Consider the following 19,058-nt stretch of genomic DNA (forward strand, 5'->3'; position numbering starts at 1 on the left):
GTTCATTTTCTGTTAGTTGAAACATTAAAAAAACTTCCTCTCTAGAACTTAACCCAAATGAGAACATTTTAAGGTGCTTGGCAATGGAAATGGTACTCTATTCTAACTTTTTATCTGTAAATAAAACAATTATTGCCATACATTCATTGTACAATTATTGCCATACATTTTTAACTGCTTAGCTAATGAATTGAACAGAATTGTTGGTTTCGTAAATACTGAAGTAAACAAAATATTTATACATTAAATTGTAATTTATTTACATTGAAAAATATGTTATTTTAATATTTTAGAGTCCGGCACTGTATAAATTCAAAGATGTAATACATTGTTTAAAACTTTAGATAGATTAACTTTTAGGTTCCTAATAAAGACAAGACGTGTTACTCGTTTAATGAATCATTCAAGACTAAAGACATAAAGAACAATAAGTTTGTTAGTAATCAGATAAAGAATAATATGAAATTATAGTTTCACAGGACTCTTTACAAAATAAAGATGAAATCATTACTGATTTTTCACATCCGATCATAATCAACACTTATTTTTTTAGCAGAACAGTTTGAAGAGGTCAAGATGACAAGAGCGAGAAAGTACGGTAAGTGAACCAAAAAAGATATCTGGTTACTGATATTTCTATTTTGATAGTATCAGTGATAAATAGTTGTTCTTTGTACATGAAGACTTAGTTGCACAGTAAACTTTTAGTCAATGGAAAAATGATTTATGTGTGGTGAAGAATTGAACTAAAAGAAATAAAATACCTAATATTTGTATTACTGTAAGAGGGACTGGAAGTTGTAAGTTTACTTGACATGCACTTCAGCTATAAGAGTTATTGTGCAGTTAATGGATAGGAGGAAAAAGACTCTGTTAATTTATTTGCAGTGGCACCTCTGACTAGAATATATCTAAGATTTACAGACTCTGAAATTTCTGGTATTCATAGTATAGATCTAACAGAGTGGGTCTGAGTCTGACTCAAACCTACAAAATATTAAATTGTGGGGAGGGGGGGGGAGTGATTAAGGTCAAGTAAAAGGCTTAAATAGTGAAAAAACAACTTTCTTCTGGATGAATAAAATAAAAATTTTGCCCAGAGGATAGCTCAAGGACCTTTTTATGCAGTAGGTAACCATATTTACAATTCATGAGAAGGTTAGGGAATTTTTATCCATTATGGATCACCACATTATTGTTCAATTATTTTATACAAAACCAGCTGAAATACATACCGCTAAAACCATTTATTCTTGAAATTGAATTTACAGAATAGGTACAAAGTTCCTAAGGAACGACTTTTCTCTTTCTTGGAATTATAAGGCATATGGAAAGATTCCTCTGAACCATTTACTGTTTAGCCAGATTCCTACTTCAGAATAAATATAAAGTCAGACTTAAATTTGAACCAAACTGAATTTAAATTGAAAGTTGAAACACTTAACTGATTATATATTTTTTTTAAATGGTCCTTATGTTAGCTTAGACTTACAAATGTCTTGGAAAAAGAGAATTAGATTGCTTGATTAACTGATGTATGCTAAAACAGATTATGATTAGGATAAAGAACATTCTTCATTCTTCATATTTAGTGATATTAATTTCTATATTAATGAAGTTTCTATTTCATTACTAAATCAACAAATTAACTAACTTTTAAGATGCATTGCTAACACATTTGTTACATAGTTAATATCTAGAAATCATTGTGAAGAAACATTTTATACTGATTATTCATATGGTAATCAGAGTGAAATGTTTTATACAGTTACCCTTCCCAGTTTCTTCCTTGTTTCTTCTCATGAGAAGCAGTCTTATGAGATGCAGGTTCAGGAGTAGATTCTCGCCCAGTTGATCCTTCAGCTCTAGTTCTATGGTCTATATTTTGTCTTATTACTTTTGCCCGTGGTCTTACTGGTGCTTCTTCCTTTAATTCAGTTGTTCGTTGTGGTTTTAATATAACTTTCTTATCATCTATATTTATATGGCCATTTCTTTGTTTATGCGATGATTGTGATAATTCAAAATTTGTTTTAAATGCACTCCTTGCTCTTTCAACTTTATCCGATTTTGATATATTTTCAGAAGACCTCAATACAGGTGATCGAGGAGGTGTTTCTGAAGCTCTACCCACTGGTGGTTCTCGTACTGGCCTTAACCTTTCTGCTGCCTCCAACAACTCAGCCTGTAATTGAAATGAAATTAATGTAGTTAAAAATCAGTAATAAAACAAAGAAATTCAAGAGTGGCTTGGATTCTGGTATTCTTGACTTAGTCTGTTTAAAAAATGTAGAAAGGTTTTTAAATTTACTGCAGTAATCTTCATTTTTAGTGAAAAAGCATGAATCAAATGAAAACAACAAATGACAATTTTATAACATACATTAATCTCACTCTGAAAAAATTATCTATAAATTCAAACAAATAGGTTAAAATATAAAATTGTTAATAAAGTAAATTATAAATTCTTTAAAAAAAGTCATATAAACCATCTAATTAATTTACTTGGGGGTCTACATCCTTTACCACTGTACAACAGTAACATGTAGTTACTGTGTAACTGTAACATTTTCTACATTGTCAATTAAATATTTTGATTAGAGATCATGGGCAGAACTCTTTGGCTAATTCCTCTGTAATATGTAGATTGCTACTTTGCTCAGGTTGTTTACACTTACTGCAACAAATAAATATAATTATCTACATAATGTATAACATGATAGTATAGCCTTCAATGGTTTTCCTCTAATCCATAATTAAATGTATTCTTTTTTGACTAACTCACATGAAGGACTTTTAATATTTTAGAGTGTGTTTAGAGTTAATGAAGTGACTTCTTCATCTGATGCTTCACATCTGCTTCATGCCCAGCCAGATTAGTGATCTGCAGCAAAAATTGGTAAAATTAGCGCCCTCAAATTTATTTAAAGCAACATTAGGCTTTTATAATACATATTGTTGCTGAATGTTTTTTAATTTTTATTTTAGATGAGCTAATTTCATTTAGTTTGGGTTTGAAACTATGGTCGTTGGACACTAAAATTAACTAGAGTAACTATTTAATACAGTTATTATTTTCACATAATTTAATTATTCTTTAATGAAAATTATACTTGGGAACTATTAGATGATTCATTTATTAACATTTATATTAAATATATGAGTAACAGTGAACTGTATGCATAAACTACAAAAAATACATAATATATTTCCTACATTTTTTCCATGAGCAGCAGCCCATTAAGAATCAGTTTACAAAAAAAAAAAAAATTTAAAACATTTTTGTTTTTTTTTAAAACAAATAAAATTTATGAAATGAAAAGTTACTAGAATTCATATAAGAACACTTTCAATTATTCTCGTAGCTATCTTCAGTTAGTCATTGAAGGTGGCCATAAAATCAAGTGAAAGCATTTTGAGAGTTTATATTAAACAGATTTGGTTTGCTGTTTAGAAAATTAATTCTTTTAAATTTATGGTATTGTCTAATATGTAAGTGGAAACATTTGACTGTTTATTTGTTTGTAACAGCATCATGTGACAACTAATCGACTGATTGCTTTCAAATTTTCAGGATATATTCGTGTTATCCCAGTAAAGGTTTTAAGCCACAGAAAGAGACCCCAACCTCTTTGGCAGTTAAGTATTCATTTCAGAAAAAAACTAATCCTTTTACTTCATTATTATATTTTTGTCACCATGGTAACAGAAATATAATGAAGTAAAATCACTATTTTTTTCTTTTATTTAATGAATATCTGAAAAATTTTAATATTCTCACAACCATGTGGATAATGAATGCTTCACAGATCCAGGAGTAGAACCCTAACTGGCTAGTATATACTGTATATATGAATACATTTTTGATGTATTCACAAACAATGAGAATAATTTACTGAATGCAGCTTCAGTTACTGGCATCTTATGTTTATTTTATATCCTTTAATTTCCATAATGCTACTTCCTAAGATTGGCAAAATCATCTGATTGTAATGAAAGACAGTCTTATCTAAAACTAACATCTTGTAAATAAATATTAAAAATTCTTATTAAATAGTACAATATAGCACAAAATTCATGATGATTAGGGATAAAGCTATCAAAAACAGGATAAAATTACTGTATAGTAAAATCTCCTTATTCGCGGGGGTTAAAGACCGTAAAAATGCCGCGAATATAAAACGGAACTAATCTCATTTGGGGAAGAATGGTTAAGTTCTATGTAATATGAAAAAAAAAATCATGCGTACTTACTTAGGGCGATGTTATTGATGAAATACAAACGGCAACAAAAATTATAAATACTGATTTAGCACAGTACATAGGTACACTACACAAAATATATTTAACATAATACAGTATATTTCCTAATTTACTCGTAAGCATTTACCGTACTGTTTGATTAAAAACCTAACTACAGTACGTACAGTATGTACTGTATTAGAAAATTGTATTACATATTCAAATCGTACAAGATATAGTTGCCCCAGCGAATCTACGAGGTTGTGATGTCACGTGCTGACATCTCATTATATTATTGTTTTCTAAAACATTACTTTGCGCGTAATTATTATTTTTATTTCATTTTTCGACTTACAAACAATACGGGCGCCCAAACAGTACATTTATGTTGTTGTGTGTTCAATTCTTTCCATTTGAGTTGATGACATATGTAAGAATGCTTAATGACTCAATCTTGTAAACAATAACAATTCCTTAACCAATGACTAACGCTTTGATTGGTATTATGTACAGGCCTATAAAAATTTGTACATGCCGTTAGAAATGATGTTTTTCGTCATGATTATATTTAGATCCGTCATTCGTAGTACACAATGTGTGTATAAAGAAATAAACTTTAGTTTATATCGTATTCAGTGAAGTATTTGGATAGTATTTTTGTGTTGATATTATTTTATAATTACTCATTGTTATTTGCAAATTTTTTGTAATATATTATTTTTTGTTTTATTTTTGTTCGTATGTTATTAGTGCGGTTTGTTATGGCAGAATTTAAATCCGTAGTTAAGAAAAAAAAACTTAGGAGTTAAGCACGTGAAATTATAATGTTTATGATTTAAAGAAGCTCCATAAATAGGTAAATTAACTGACGACAAACATATAACTGGCATTCAAAAATAAAAAGAAACAACTGCTGCTGCTTGTGGGACATCAAGAACACAGGTTCAAATACTCAAAAGAGAAAAAGACATGATTCTTCAATCAACATCCCAATCGTGTTCTTTTAGCACGCCGAAAAATTATAAACGACGTTCGAAACCTGTCAGTGAACTGGACAGTTTTGATTTAGGTGTAGTTAAAAGAACAGTTAATGAATTTCATTCAAAGCAGAATGGTACTTTAAAAAAAAATAAGGCAAAATCTTCAGTCATCTATTAATTTTAAAGGCAGTGAATCAACTTTAGCTGTTACTTTGAAAGAGTTAGGTTTCAAATGGCGTAAAACTGAAAATAACAAAAAACTTTTGAAAAATCCAATATCAGGTGAAAGAGAATTTAATATTTACAGGCAGTGGCTAAGTATAGACAAAGCAATGCTACAATTGTTTATTTGGATGAAACGTACGTTTTAAGTTCGCATTGTTCGACAAACTTGTGGTCTGATGGTATTGTTGAGGGACTTCATGTTTCGATTAATAAAGATAACCGTTTAATAGTAATTCATGCTGGAGGAGAAATCGGTTTTATTCCGAACGCATTACTAACTTGAAAAGCCAGTTCGAAAAGTGGCGACTACCATGACAATATGAATACAGACAAATTCATGAAATGGACGCGAAAAAAATTAATTCCAAATCTTCCGCCAATGTCAGTAGTAGTTGTTGACAACGCCCCTTATCACAATGCAGGTATTGATAAAGCGCCAAATTCTAACTCCAGAAAGAAAGATAGGACCGAATGAAACCCATATTCCATGTAGTTATAAAATGCTGAAACCACAGTTATATGAATTAGCAAAGTTACATAAAACTAAAGTACAAAAAATCACTTGGATGAATTTTTGAATTACTGGGAATCGTGTTCTTACACTCCCACCGTACCATCCTGATTTGAATCCAATCGAGATGGTATGATCAACTGTAAAAAGACGTGTGGCGAGTTATAACACAATATTTTCTTTCACAAATGTTGAAAAATTAACTACGGAGAAAATTATTTCAATGAATGAAAATGACTGGAAACCCTTTTGTGAAAAAGTAAAAAAAAATATTGAAAAAGAGTATGAAAAACTGGTACCACTGATAGATGAAATGACAGAACGTTATATTGTACGTATAGACACTGATAGTGAAAGTGAAAGTTACAGTGATTCGTTCAGCGAGGATGGTGAACTTGCTAGAAGTTTGAATTAGATGCACGAAGACAATTCAAATAAGCTTTTGCTTATTATTAAAAATTAATAATTTAATACAAATAAAGGTTATAAAAAAATTAATTATATAGTTTATAATTAATAAATGTAAATATGATAGTTATTACCGCGGACAATATGATAATAAGTAATACTTTGATTTGATACGCAGAGTTGATGTTTTTAGGCCGACAGTCTGCTCGTGACATCACAAGCTCGTACAGCGGCTGGGCAAAGTATAATCGCCTTAAAAGTCAAGAAAACTAAAATTACTAAAACTTAAATTACTGTAAAGGAAATTTACAAAACTAACCTACAGTATTTTGAATTGCATTTATAAAAATTTGTAATTTTTTCTTGTCTCGCTTTTGTTTTTAAGTCCGTGTGAAGTTCTGTGTATTTTTGCATGGTATCTTCAATTTTGGGCTTAAAAATTAAGCTTCTATTCAAATAATAGATCAACATCTATAAAAAAAACTAGATAAGATCATATTATAGTTTAATGCCTTCGCTAAGCGTTTTGACAGTTAACATTTATCCAGGGATCGTATCACTCATACACTCTACTGCGCAATTCATTTTTTTAATATTTTTATTTTTTTATGTCACTTTATAATGTAATGTACAGGAATAAGAAAAATTTTAGCCGCGGATATAGAAAAGACATCGCAAAATCGGTACGAAATCGTGAGTACAAATAAGGAGATTTCACTGTACTTAAAAGTTTTGTGAAATAAATAATAACTTACTCTAGTCAATATTATTTAATGTAATATTTAGTTGTTTATTTAATTTTTAATATTGCAGTACGTGAGTTGTTAATATGATAAAAGTACTTGGAATAATTTAATTACTAATGAAGACTGTATTAAATAAAGATATGAATACATCCACATATTCTTCTCGTTTGAAACTGTTACATACTTCAAATATTACTCTGTAATTCTTAGTTAATATTCAGTTAATGGAATATTACAGTTAATTACTGCTAAGATATGAGTATTCTCTAAAGATTACTATTAAGTTGGTGAAGTAAAAAATAAAACTAAAATTGAATTTCACTTAAAGAAATTCAGATTAAAAAATAAATTCACAAGAAAATAAATTAGAAAAGAAAGTTTTAATTGAAAAAATTTGATTGGGATTGAAAATAAAACTATTATATAAATCTGATGCAATGTCAACAGATCACAATTTATCTTTATGTCATTTATGTTCTATGGATTTATATTTGTTTACATAAAATAATTAATGATAAACACCTGGAACTGTGGAGAAGAAAGACTTCTGTGTAAAGGACTTGGAAATGGAGCACTTTGGTTGTGATGCTGTTGTGTAGTTGTCTCTTCAGCACTTCGTCTCTTGGTTTCTGCTCTTGTTTTGAATAGTCTTAATCGACGACTTGGAGCAGCTGTCTCCCCTGACATTTCCCAGTGTTGATAAGAATCTGGTGAAGAACTGTCAACCTTAAAAAATAATGAAAAAGACTTAACAAAAATTATAATGAAGTAATAATGAATTGTGTTTCTTTTCAGAAAAGAATTTGTTAATTTACTTTTTACACTGTCTGCTACAATCCTCATTACAGATGTTTTGTATGTATAAATTACCTGATATACAATAGGTGATAATTTACCTGATATTATCAGGTAACTTACCTGATGTGCAGTATACAGAATTACTTTTTCTGAGAATGATGTCTGCTATTTAGCAAGCCTGTAAAGTGAACAGAATATAGGAAATCAGTTTAAGGATGATTATTACTAGCATTTTAGCAGCTTTTACATGTAAAGAAAGAATATTATATTTGGTTCTGTGAAGAGGGTGATAATAAGACATCACTTCACTCAGGGTGTCATGGGATTCTTGTTTTTTTTTTTGGAGGAAAGCTGTACAACTTTCAAGACTAAGATGGAAAAAAACACCCACATAATATTACACTTAAAAGGTTTACTAACGGCTGATCAAATTCAGAAATGTTTGTAGTTTTAAAAAAGTATGAACTGTTATTTAAAAAATATTTTTCTTGTTTATTAAAATTATTGAAAATAAAAGTGTTCCTTCTTTTATAGGCAAGAAGATAGTGAGGCAAGTTAAAATTTGTTTAAAGATTACAGTGCTGTCAACTTACGTAAACCATCAACTTCATATTTAATTTAGTGATTATGACCTGATATTTATTCCTATATAAATTAATATATATATATATAAGTATGAAGTAATAAAATAAGTACAGATAAGCACACATTTTACACTAATAAAAATATTACAGACTGATCTATGTAGAAAGTACGAGAACTACAATGTTGATAATAATAATCAAAAAGATGACTAATATATATAATATTAAATGAAATATAAACCATCAACACACTGTAAATAGAGTAGTTAAACTTATCATATTAATCCCAAGAATTGATTTTCATGGGATTCTGTATCTTTAGTTGTTATTAAATTCTATAATTCTATTAAAACATATTTATTTTTAATTTTTAAATCTGTCGAAATTGTTTTTTGAAAATTTTGAAATTTATTATGGACGAATATATAAATTCTACTGTCCTGTACTGAAATGATGTGATGTATAAAACACTGTATTTTCCTTTGTTCTATTGCTTTTATTGCCACCTGTTAGCTTGCATTTCATTATGGTTTTTAATTAAATCATCATCTTTAAAAGTGATTTGGTGATTTTATCATTTTATAAATGTAAATTTCCCGAGTATATTAATTTTTTTTATCATTATTATTAACTTCCAAAATTTCTGAATTAATTTTGTAATCAGTAATAATATGATTGCATTTTAACAAATATACAGCTACATTAGATATACCTCTTTTTTATAAGTTGTGTAATTGTAATTATTAATTTTTTAATTGGTTTTACCAATATAAATATTTACATTTGTTGCACTTAATTTTGTATATTCCTCTTAAACCCTCTATTATTTTTATTATTCTTATATTTTAAATGTTTTATAATGTGAATATTTGATTTATATGCTTTTTTATATTTATTTTTATCATATATGTTAGTAATTCTTTCTATTATTTTATTTACAAAATTTTATTTTAGTTAAAAACTATTATTAATCTTTGTATTATTTTTCGGCTGTTGTATTTTAGTATAATTGTCATGATATTTTTTATTCTGTTTTTTATAGATATTTTTAAATAATTTTATCATTAGAACCATTTAATATTGCTACTTATTTTATTTAATCTGTTTCTTTTTTGAGTTTATTTTTATTGTTTTTTGTATAATAAATAACACTAAACATCATGTTTTTATATGTATTAATTTTCTGCGACCAGGCGATTAGAATTTAAATGTATTGAAATATTATTTATTGCGATTTTTCTAAATACTGATGTTTCTATTATATTGCTTATGTTTGATTTCAATAACTAAAACAATGCATTTTTCTGTTATTTTCTATTTTGTATGTAAATTTTAGTCTTTTAATTAAGTTTATTTAAAATGATCAAATATTCGTTATTTATTGTTGGCTTAACGACTTTTGGTCAGGTGATTTTAGAATAATTAACTCGACTTCAAATAACGGGCAGGCAGGAGTAGGTTTAGTAATGAACAAGAAGATAGGGAAGAGAGTACAGTATTTCAAAATGCATAGCGATCGAATCATTATAATAAGGATAAAATCAAAACCTAAACCGACAACGATTGTTAACGTCTATATGCCTACAAGCGCCCATGATGATGAGGTGGAGTGTATATACGAAGAAATTGATGAAGCAATTAAACACATAAACGGAGATTAAAATTTAATAATAGTTGGAGATTGAAATGCAAGCACTGGAAAAGGCAAGGAAGGAAATATAGTGGGTGAATACGGGCTGGGCAAAAGGAATGAAAGAGAGGACCGACTTATATAGTTTTGCATGAAGTATAATTTAGTTATTGCCAACACCCAGTTTAAAAATCATAATAGAAGAATATACACTTCAAGAAAGCCAGGCGATACTGCAAGGTATCAGATAGATTATATCATGGTTAAGCAACGATTTAGAAAACAACATGTTGACTGCAAAACTTACCCTGGAGCAGACATTGATAGCGACCATTATTTAGTGCTAATGAAATGTAGATTGGGGTTTAAAAACCTGAAGAAAAGGTGTCAGATGAATCGGTGGAATTTAGAGAAGCTTGAGGAAGAGGAGGTAAAGAAGATTTTTGGGAGGACATCGCAAGAGGTCTGAGTAAAAAAGATAAGGTAGAAAATGTAGAAGAAGAATGGGAGAACGTTAAAAAGGAAATTCTTAAATCAGCAGAAGCAAACTTAGGCGGAATAAAGAGAACTGGTAGAAAACCTTGGGTTTCAGACGATATATTGCAGCTGATGGATGAACGTAGATAATATAAGAATGCTAGTGATGAAGAAAGTAATAGGAACTATCGACAATTAAAAAATACTATAAACAGAAAGTGCAAACTAGCGAAAGAAGAGTGGATTAAAGAAAAGTGATCAGAAGTGGAAAGAGAGATGAACATTGGTAAAATAGACGAAGCATACAGGAAAGTTAAGAAAAATTTTATGGTACATAAATTAAAATCTAATAATGTGTTAAACAAAGATGGTACACCAATATATTATACGAAAGGTAAAGTCGATAGATGGGTGGAATATATTGAAGAGTTATACGGAAGAAATGAATTAGAAAATGGTGTTATAGAGGAAGAAGAGGAAGTTGAGGAGGATGAAATGGGAGAAACAAAACTGAGATCTGAATTTAAGAGAGCATTAAAAGATTTAAATGGCAGAAAGGCTCCTGGAAGACGGAATACCTGTAGAATTACTGTGCAGTTCAGGTGAGGAAGTGATTGATAGATTATACAAACTGGTGTGTAATATTTATGAAAAAGGGGAATTTCCGTCAGACTTCAAAAAGAGTGTTATAGTCATGATACCAAAGAAAGCAGGAGCAGGTAATTGTGAAGAATACAGAACAATTAGTTTAACTAGTCACGCATCAAAAATCTTAACTAGAATTCTATACAGAAGAATTGAGAGGAGAGTGGAAGAAATGTTAGAAGACCAATTTGGTTTCAGGAAAAGTATAGGGACAAGGGAAGCAATTTTAGGCCTCAGATTAATAGTAGAAGGAAGATTAAAGAAAAACAAACCAACATACTTGGCGTTTATAGACCTAGAAAAGGCATTCAATAACGTAGACTGGAATAAAATGTTCAGCATTTTAAAAAAATTAGGGTTTAAATACAGAGATAGAAGAACAATTGCTAACATGTACAGGAACCAAACAGCAACAGTAATAATTGAAGAACATAAGAAAGAAGCCGTAATAAGAAAGGGAGTCTGACAAGGATGTTCCCTATCTCCGTTACTTTTTAATCTTTACATGGAACTAGCAGTTAATGATGTTAAAGAACAATTTAGATTCGGAGTAACAGTACAAGGTGAAAAGATAATGATGCTACGATTTGCTGATGATATAGTAATTCTAGCCGAGAGTAAAAAGGATTTAGAAGAAACAATGAACGGCATAGATGAAGTCCTACGCAAGAACTATCGCATGAAGATAAACAAGAACAAAACAAAAGTAATGAAATGTAGTAGAAATAACAAAGATGGACCACTGAATGTGAAAATAGGAGGAGAAAAGATTATGGAGGTAGAGGAATTTTGTTATTTGGAAAGTAAAATTACTAAAGATGGACGAAGCAGGAGCGATATAAAATGCAGAATAGCACAGGCGAAACAAGCCTTCAGTCAGAAATATAATTAGTTTACATCAAAAATTAACTTAAATGTCAGGAAAAGATTGTTGAAAGTATATGTGTGGAGCGTTGCTTTATGTGGAAGTGAAACTTGGACAATTGGAGTACCTGAGAAGAAAAGATTAGAAGCTTTTGAAATGTGGTGCTATAGGAGAATGTTAAAAATCAGATGGGTGGATAAAGTGACAAATGAAGAGGTGTTGCAGCAAATAGATGAAGAAAGAAGCATTTGGGAAAATATAGCTAAAAGAAGGGACAGACTTATAGGCCACCTAATAAGGCATCCTGGAATAGTCGCTTTAATATTGGAGGGACAGGTAGAAGGAAAAAATTGTGTAGGCAGGCAACGTTTGGAATATGTAAAACAAATTGTTAGGGATGTAGGATGTATACCGAAATGAAACAACTAGCACTAGATAGGGAATCTTGGGGAGCTGCATCAAACCAGTCAAATGATTGATGACAAAAAAAAATTGTTGGCTTATATATGACTAAAATATCATCTACATTTCTTATCCAAAATAATAATTATATTTCATTTAATATTAAATTTTATTAGCACAATGGTAAATATGTTAATGAATTAGTTAAATTTTCAAAAGAGGAAAAAAATTATATATATATATATATATATATATACATACATCACCATCTCAAATGGGGGATGAAATAATATGATATTATCCACCTATTCTTGAGACTGGATTTATCTCCAGTATTTTTCTAATGCAAACATTGTATATTAAGCAGCTATTTTGGTTTTTTAATATGAAAAAATTATGAAGAATTATGTTGTCCATGAAAGATTTTGGGTAAAATGATAAAAGAAAGAAATCATCTTTTTTGTGACAAATGAAACAAAATTAAAAATATAATGTAGATGATATAGAAAGAGGCTACATTATTCATTTCTTTATGTTCAAGAATGTTTGATATACAAGTTGGCTACATTACCAAGTGAGTTGTAAAAGTATTTCTAACAGTTTTAATATATAAATATATTAATAAATACTTTAGGATTTTCATCCTTTTGTTTTTGATTTAAATCCAAGTTTTGATGGAAAAGTATAAAGTAGTATTCCATTGTGTGTTCACATTTAAAAAAATCAAAAGTAACAAACAGTAGTATGAATAAAATTTTGGAGCATTCAACAGTACTAAATTTTACTGAATAGTATTGAAATATATCATAATTGTTGCAACTATTTTTCTGTAAACTTATACTTTACCATAAGTAATTTATACATAAACCCTTTTTTTTTGTCACGGGTCATTCACTTTTCAGAGTTTGGTGACATTAATTGAATTCCATTGACCAAAGAATACTTCAGTATTCTGTTATGGAGAATATTCAAATCCAGCTTAAACTATAACTTGGATTTATTTGAGAAGTTTCTGTGTCATAGGACAATAATTAGCAATCATAAAAATCATTCCTCTAATTAATCAGCTGATTTGGATTTTTTAACCAAAGTACAATTTTAACCTGATAACTTATGCTCATACATAAGTATAAAATTTAATTTTTTACTGATTAACATGAAAATAAGCAATTTTAATTTAAAAAGCTAATATAAGATACAAATTATTTTTTAAATAGATGGATATGTTACTTTCAGATCTTTTTGGAAATACTGTCCAGCTTGTTCATTATTTGGTGTAGACGTTTGTGTTGACGTTGGTGTAGACATTTGTTACTTGTTACTTGATGGTACTTGCTATTAATAACAGTGCCACCTACAATATCAGTGATGAAGATATGCAATAGTTCTGAAAAGATTTCCTGGAAAGTATTTGCACATACGAGGTCTGTTCAGAAAATAACCAAACTTTATTTTTTTAATCTTTATTATTAATTTTACAGATTATTGGTCCTAGTCCCCTTCAAAGTATTCCCCTCTCCTATTCACACCCTTTTTCCAGCAGTGTTTCTACTTCATGAAACAGTTCTGGATAGCTTCATCTGAAATGATCCTTAAGGTTCATGATGAATTTGTTCTAATGTCATCAATAGTCTCAAAGTGGTATCCTATCATCACTGATTTTAATTTTGGAAATAGGAAAAATTGCCATGTCTGGTGAGTAGGGAGGCTGAAGGAGGAAAGCCATCTGATTTTTGGCACAAAACTGATGAATTGACAAAGCTGAGTGTGCTGGTGCACTGTCATGGTGAAGGAACCATGAGCTGTCTCGCCACAACTCTGGTCTTTTTTTTTCACGTAATCATTGTAAAACACCTTGATAGTATGCACGGTTCACTGTTTTACCTAGAGGCAAGAATTCAAGATCCACAATTCCATTAAAATCGAAAAAAGCAGAGAGCATCTCTCTAACATTGGATCGAGACTGACATACTTTCTTGGGGCATGGAAATCCTATGTCAATCCATTGTTATGATTGAACTTTTGTCCTGATGTCATAGCCAAAATTAATAATTAAAGAGTTTCGTGAAATTATGCACTTATTGATTAATTTTATAAGAAATTCTGGATCTACATCTATATATCCGTTTGATTATATGTCTCTGTGGAAAAAATCTACATAAAAATTATATACTTTTACAAATATATTATGAATTCTTACAGCATTTACGTTATGTTGTGGTGCTGGTGGAGCTTTGTACTTTTTACGTGTTCGTGATATTCTAAGTTTAGCAGGGCTATCATTATTGTATTGTTGATGGTGATATTCACGACCACTAAACCTTAAATCTGGTTCACTGCCATACAAATTAAGTTTTGTTGGTTCATGATTACTCCCTTGACTTGAACTCCTTGGTCTTGTCTGTAAACAAATAGAAATCAACTCGATTACCATACTATTTTTAAAAATTTGTTCCAGTGTTTTTAAATGTTGATTAAGTAGTATTGTGAATTGTCTTTATATGGATTGAAATATTACTTTATTCTATTATAGTCTTATCACATAATCATTCTTCATTGTGTATCATGTGACTCAGTTTGAAGATTCAAAAGCTTTTCTGTAATTGTATAGTTCATCTAACTTTGGCAATTTTATCCATTTAGTCAATTGGACTTAAATGTTCCTTACTTAGACTTTTAGCCATTTTTTTTCAATTGTATCTTTTTATTAATTAATTATGATTATTAAAAAACACCAGTTATCTATGCATTTTTATTTGTAAAAAATCCCTCGAAAACATTTTTCATTTGTTTCAATAGATTTCACTATTTCTTATTTTAGGGAAGCAAAAAAATTACAAATTTTTTTTACATAATCCAAAATAAATTTTTAGATGAGAAAAATTTATTGTTTATTACTAAATAAATTCAACTATGAGTCTTTATCTCGAGAGATTGTTATGAAGCTTTGTTTTATTTGAATTATCTTACATATTACTTTTTCTTAATTGTAAAACATTTAAAATAAAATGTTTGGTCTATTTGAAAAACCTTTTAGTACAATTTAAAATTTATCTCAATTTGGTGAGAGTTATTTCCATCTTGATTAAAAATGACTTATTAAGAAAGATCATTTTGAGAATTTAAAACAGTAACACCAATATTTAGGGAAGGTAATAAGAAAACTGTTCCATGAATTGTCTTGTTTAAGAAAAATTAAAAAAATTGGATTCAGTAGGTAGAATCAGTAAAATTTATTATTTCCAGGAATGGTGGAAACTGTTTTGTGAAGAGTGTTTCTGATGGTATTATTTTCTAATTATTTAAAAACAAACATTAGTAAAATTTTAATTAATTTAATCGTTCAAGATGTAAGTAGTATCTCCTTTAATGTCAGTCCATACTAAAAAAAAAATACAGACTCTATTCAACTAATATACATTTATATGGACAGGTAATACATGAACACATAAAAATAGACATAATTTTATCAGCAACATATCATTAATTTGGATTTAAAGGATCTCTAAACATTAGGAAATTAAGTGTCTATTATATATCATAATGAAACCGAAATAATAATAATAACAATGTTGATCTCTGTGGTAAGTAGTATTGTCTTGATTTTTCATTCGGAGGTCCCAGGTTCGAATCCTGGTCAGGTATGGTAGTTTTCATGCGTTACAAAATTTTCATTTCATATTCCCATGACACAAGCTTTGAGCTTATTTGGAGAATTAATCACTAAAAAAAAATCTAGTCAGGATAGTAATATAATGAACTGATATATTCAGTAAGAGTTTATTTTGCATGTAATTAAAACCAATTCCAATTTTCATTCCTATAAATATAAAATGCTTATCAATTGTATTTAATTAGCTTGATATCTATCAACCATTGGTTCAACTACAACTTTTCCTTCAGGTAATCCACTTTAGTGGATTTCCTGACAATTAGAGATTACATTAGTTTTTCAAATTTTAGTCAATTTTTTTCACAGATAGTGCACTGATCAATTATACTAACACTTATTATAATGCCTTCATAACTTTTCTTAAACACAGATTGAAGATTAACGAGAACAGACTACATCCTTGTCTCATTTCTTCCTTCACTAACATTTGAATAATTTGTTCTTTTACTGTAATTACAGCCACTTGATTGTTTTATTAGTTATAATTAACTCTTTTTTTCCTCTGTATTTCAACTCATTTATTAGCAACTATTTATAAATAGCAGCTAAATGTTTCAATATGGATTATAATTATAACATTAAAAGTAAAAAAAGTAACTAGTGAAATGATTGAGAAAGATTCTTATAAAAAGTAAAATATATGTTTTTGTAATTTCTAACTTTAAATTTACTTTGTAAACCTAAATTATGGCTGTATTTAGTAGTAAAATAATTTCAATTATTTCCCAATAATCCTGAAGTATATTTAAGATAAAGATGTTTTCATTCATTCAGATGGGAAGAGAAAAATTCCAGGGAAAAAATCAAATCATGCATGTAATCAAATGTCATGATGTGCTGGAGCAACAAGATTATAAGGAGCAACCAACCAAAATAAAGGAGGAGTCTCTCACTTCCTGCACTGAAGTCTGCAGAGGAATCATGTGATGTCACTTCTCCTTGCCTCAATGTGGAGTGAGTATGAGAAACAATTTGCAAACTGTCTTGTCTTAATACTCTTACAAGAACCACCAGATGACTTTTCTATCCAGATCTCGGCAAAGTATGATTCATGTGTCCATACAAGCCCTACTACTCTTCTATTTTTCTAGCCCAAATATTAAGAGCCTGTGAGACAGTGCATTGCTTCCCCTCTTTTCTTCTTGACTCAGGAGGTGAACAACTTAAATGAACAGTAAAAAATTACCCACTCTTGAAAAAAGTTACATTTATGAATATTAAGCATACTTTTACTAAATAATTAACTCTGATGCACTTAGATAGCATTTACCATCCTTTTTATTCACAGAATCTGAAGTATCAATTTGTATACAAAAGCATTGTTAATCGATTTAAAACAATCTAATAATCAGTTACATGATGAAATATAAGAAGAAAAGTATTTAATATAAAAAGTTATTTACATCTCACATATGGGACATGTATGTTTTAATTAAAACATATCAAATTTCATTTTAATCTGTCAATCAGACAGCCTGGTTATTTTTTACTTTTTTCTGAAATTTGTAAAATATGACATCTGTTCTGGTTACGTATACATAAATGGATTGAAACAAATTAAAATAAAGCCTTAAGACAAATGGAGAAGAGAGAAATTTATAACAAAATCTTGTTTATGAACTTTGTCGATTAGTAAACCATAATTGAAAACAATCTAATTTTGTTATTTGGTGAAGGGATGTGAAGAAGGTAAAATATGGACTGCAATAAATGTATTGAGGTTAAACTATTAGCAACAAATAAAAAGCAATGGTGAATAGCACTGAACCTATCAACAGATTGATGACTCCAAAAGAATAAAAAAAATATGAAAAACAAATCTTCATTATTTATAAACCCTGACTAAAATAATTTGCACAAATAAATTTTAACTTATTTACAGTAAATTTTTAAAATCTATTTATTTAACTTATGCTGTTATGATACTCTTTTAACCAAATATTTATCAAACTTATCATATCACAATATTTTTATATGTATTAGTTTATCTAATACCTGATTACACAGTATCATAGTCACAGAGACATTATGCCAACAGTATTCTGCAGAGAGTCAAGGCATCTGTTCACAATCAGGTGTACAAACACAAAAGATAATAAAAAAAAGAATAATATAAGAAATATAAAAAGCAATAAAAAGTACAAAAAAAAAATTAATTACCAAAACTTAAAAACAAAATAATATCATTACAATCACTTAATTATTCATCAGTGTGAAATAGCCATAATTCAAGTTCATTCTTCTTATAGCCTTTTCTAATATTTTCTTGATACTAGACTTTTAGTTTCAAAAGGCAATATTTTAAAATAATGCATAGCCGTATATTGATGATTTATTCTGTCAATTTCTTTATATATGCTCAATAATTAATGAATTTATACCTCATATTAGAGAAATTACAAGTATTTATATAGTTTAGGGCTATTTCACTGTAATGACCCAAAAATTCTAATTCATATTTTTCAAATAGATTAAGTGGTAATCTGATATTTTTATTTGATTTAAAAAAAAAAAATTTTACTGTTTTGTTATGTGTAGTTTTTAATGGTTGGTTATATTTGATTTTTATTAGCTGACCCAATGAAATTATACTATTGTATAATTGTAGTATTGTAACAAATTCCATACATAATAGTAAATCAATTTTGAACAGTAAGAATTTTGCTTAGAATAGAAAATACAAAAACTGTACATTTTATTTAATTTATTTTAATAAAAATTTCACAATCCCATCTGAATTATCAATAATAATCCTAAATAGTTTGTGTAACATTTTCTTTAAATAGATTTACTGTCAGCATTGAAGTCAATAGGAATGCATAAATAATAAATACCTAACATTTAACAGACAGTCTTACATTTAGAGCTAACT

At 28.7% G+C, this 19,058-nt stretch overlaps 1 protein-coding gene across 5 annotated transcripts in view; it reads right to left on the minus strand.

Moving 5' to 3' along the window:
* The window catches only part of LOC142322085 (uncharacterized), a 360,304-nt gene that overhangs the window by 55,665 nt on the left and 285,581 nt on the right, over window positions 1-19,058 (minus strand). For 4 of the 5 annotated variants that reach the window (XR_012755771.1, XM_075360741.1, XM_075360740.1 and 1 more), the window contains exons 5-7: window positions 14,714-14,914; window positions 7,635-7,838; window positions 1,773-2,185 (exon numbers count right to left, since the gene is read on the minus strand). Coding sequence is in view for 4 of the 5 variants with exons in the window: in XM_075360741.1 (XP_075216856.1) it covers window positions 1,773-2,185; window positions 7,635-7,838; window positions 14,714-14,914 (818 nt within the window). In the remaining variant the exon portion in view is untranslated. The remainder of the gene's footprint in view (window positions 1-1,772; window positions 2,186-7,634; window positions 7,839-14,713; window positions 14,915-19,058) is intronic. The other variant, XM_075360742.1, reaches the window with a different exon arrangement.

Source organism: Lycorma delicatula, chromosome 3, assembly GCF_047948215.1.
Source record: "Lycorma delicatula isolate Av1 chromosome 3, ASM4794821v1, whole genome shotgun sequence".
Classification (NCBI taxonomy): Eukaryota; Metazoa; Arthropoda; class Insecta; order Hemiptera; family Fulgoridae; genus Lycorma; species Lycorma delicatula.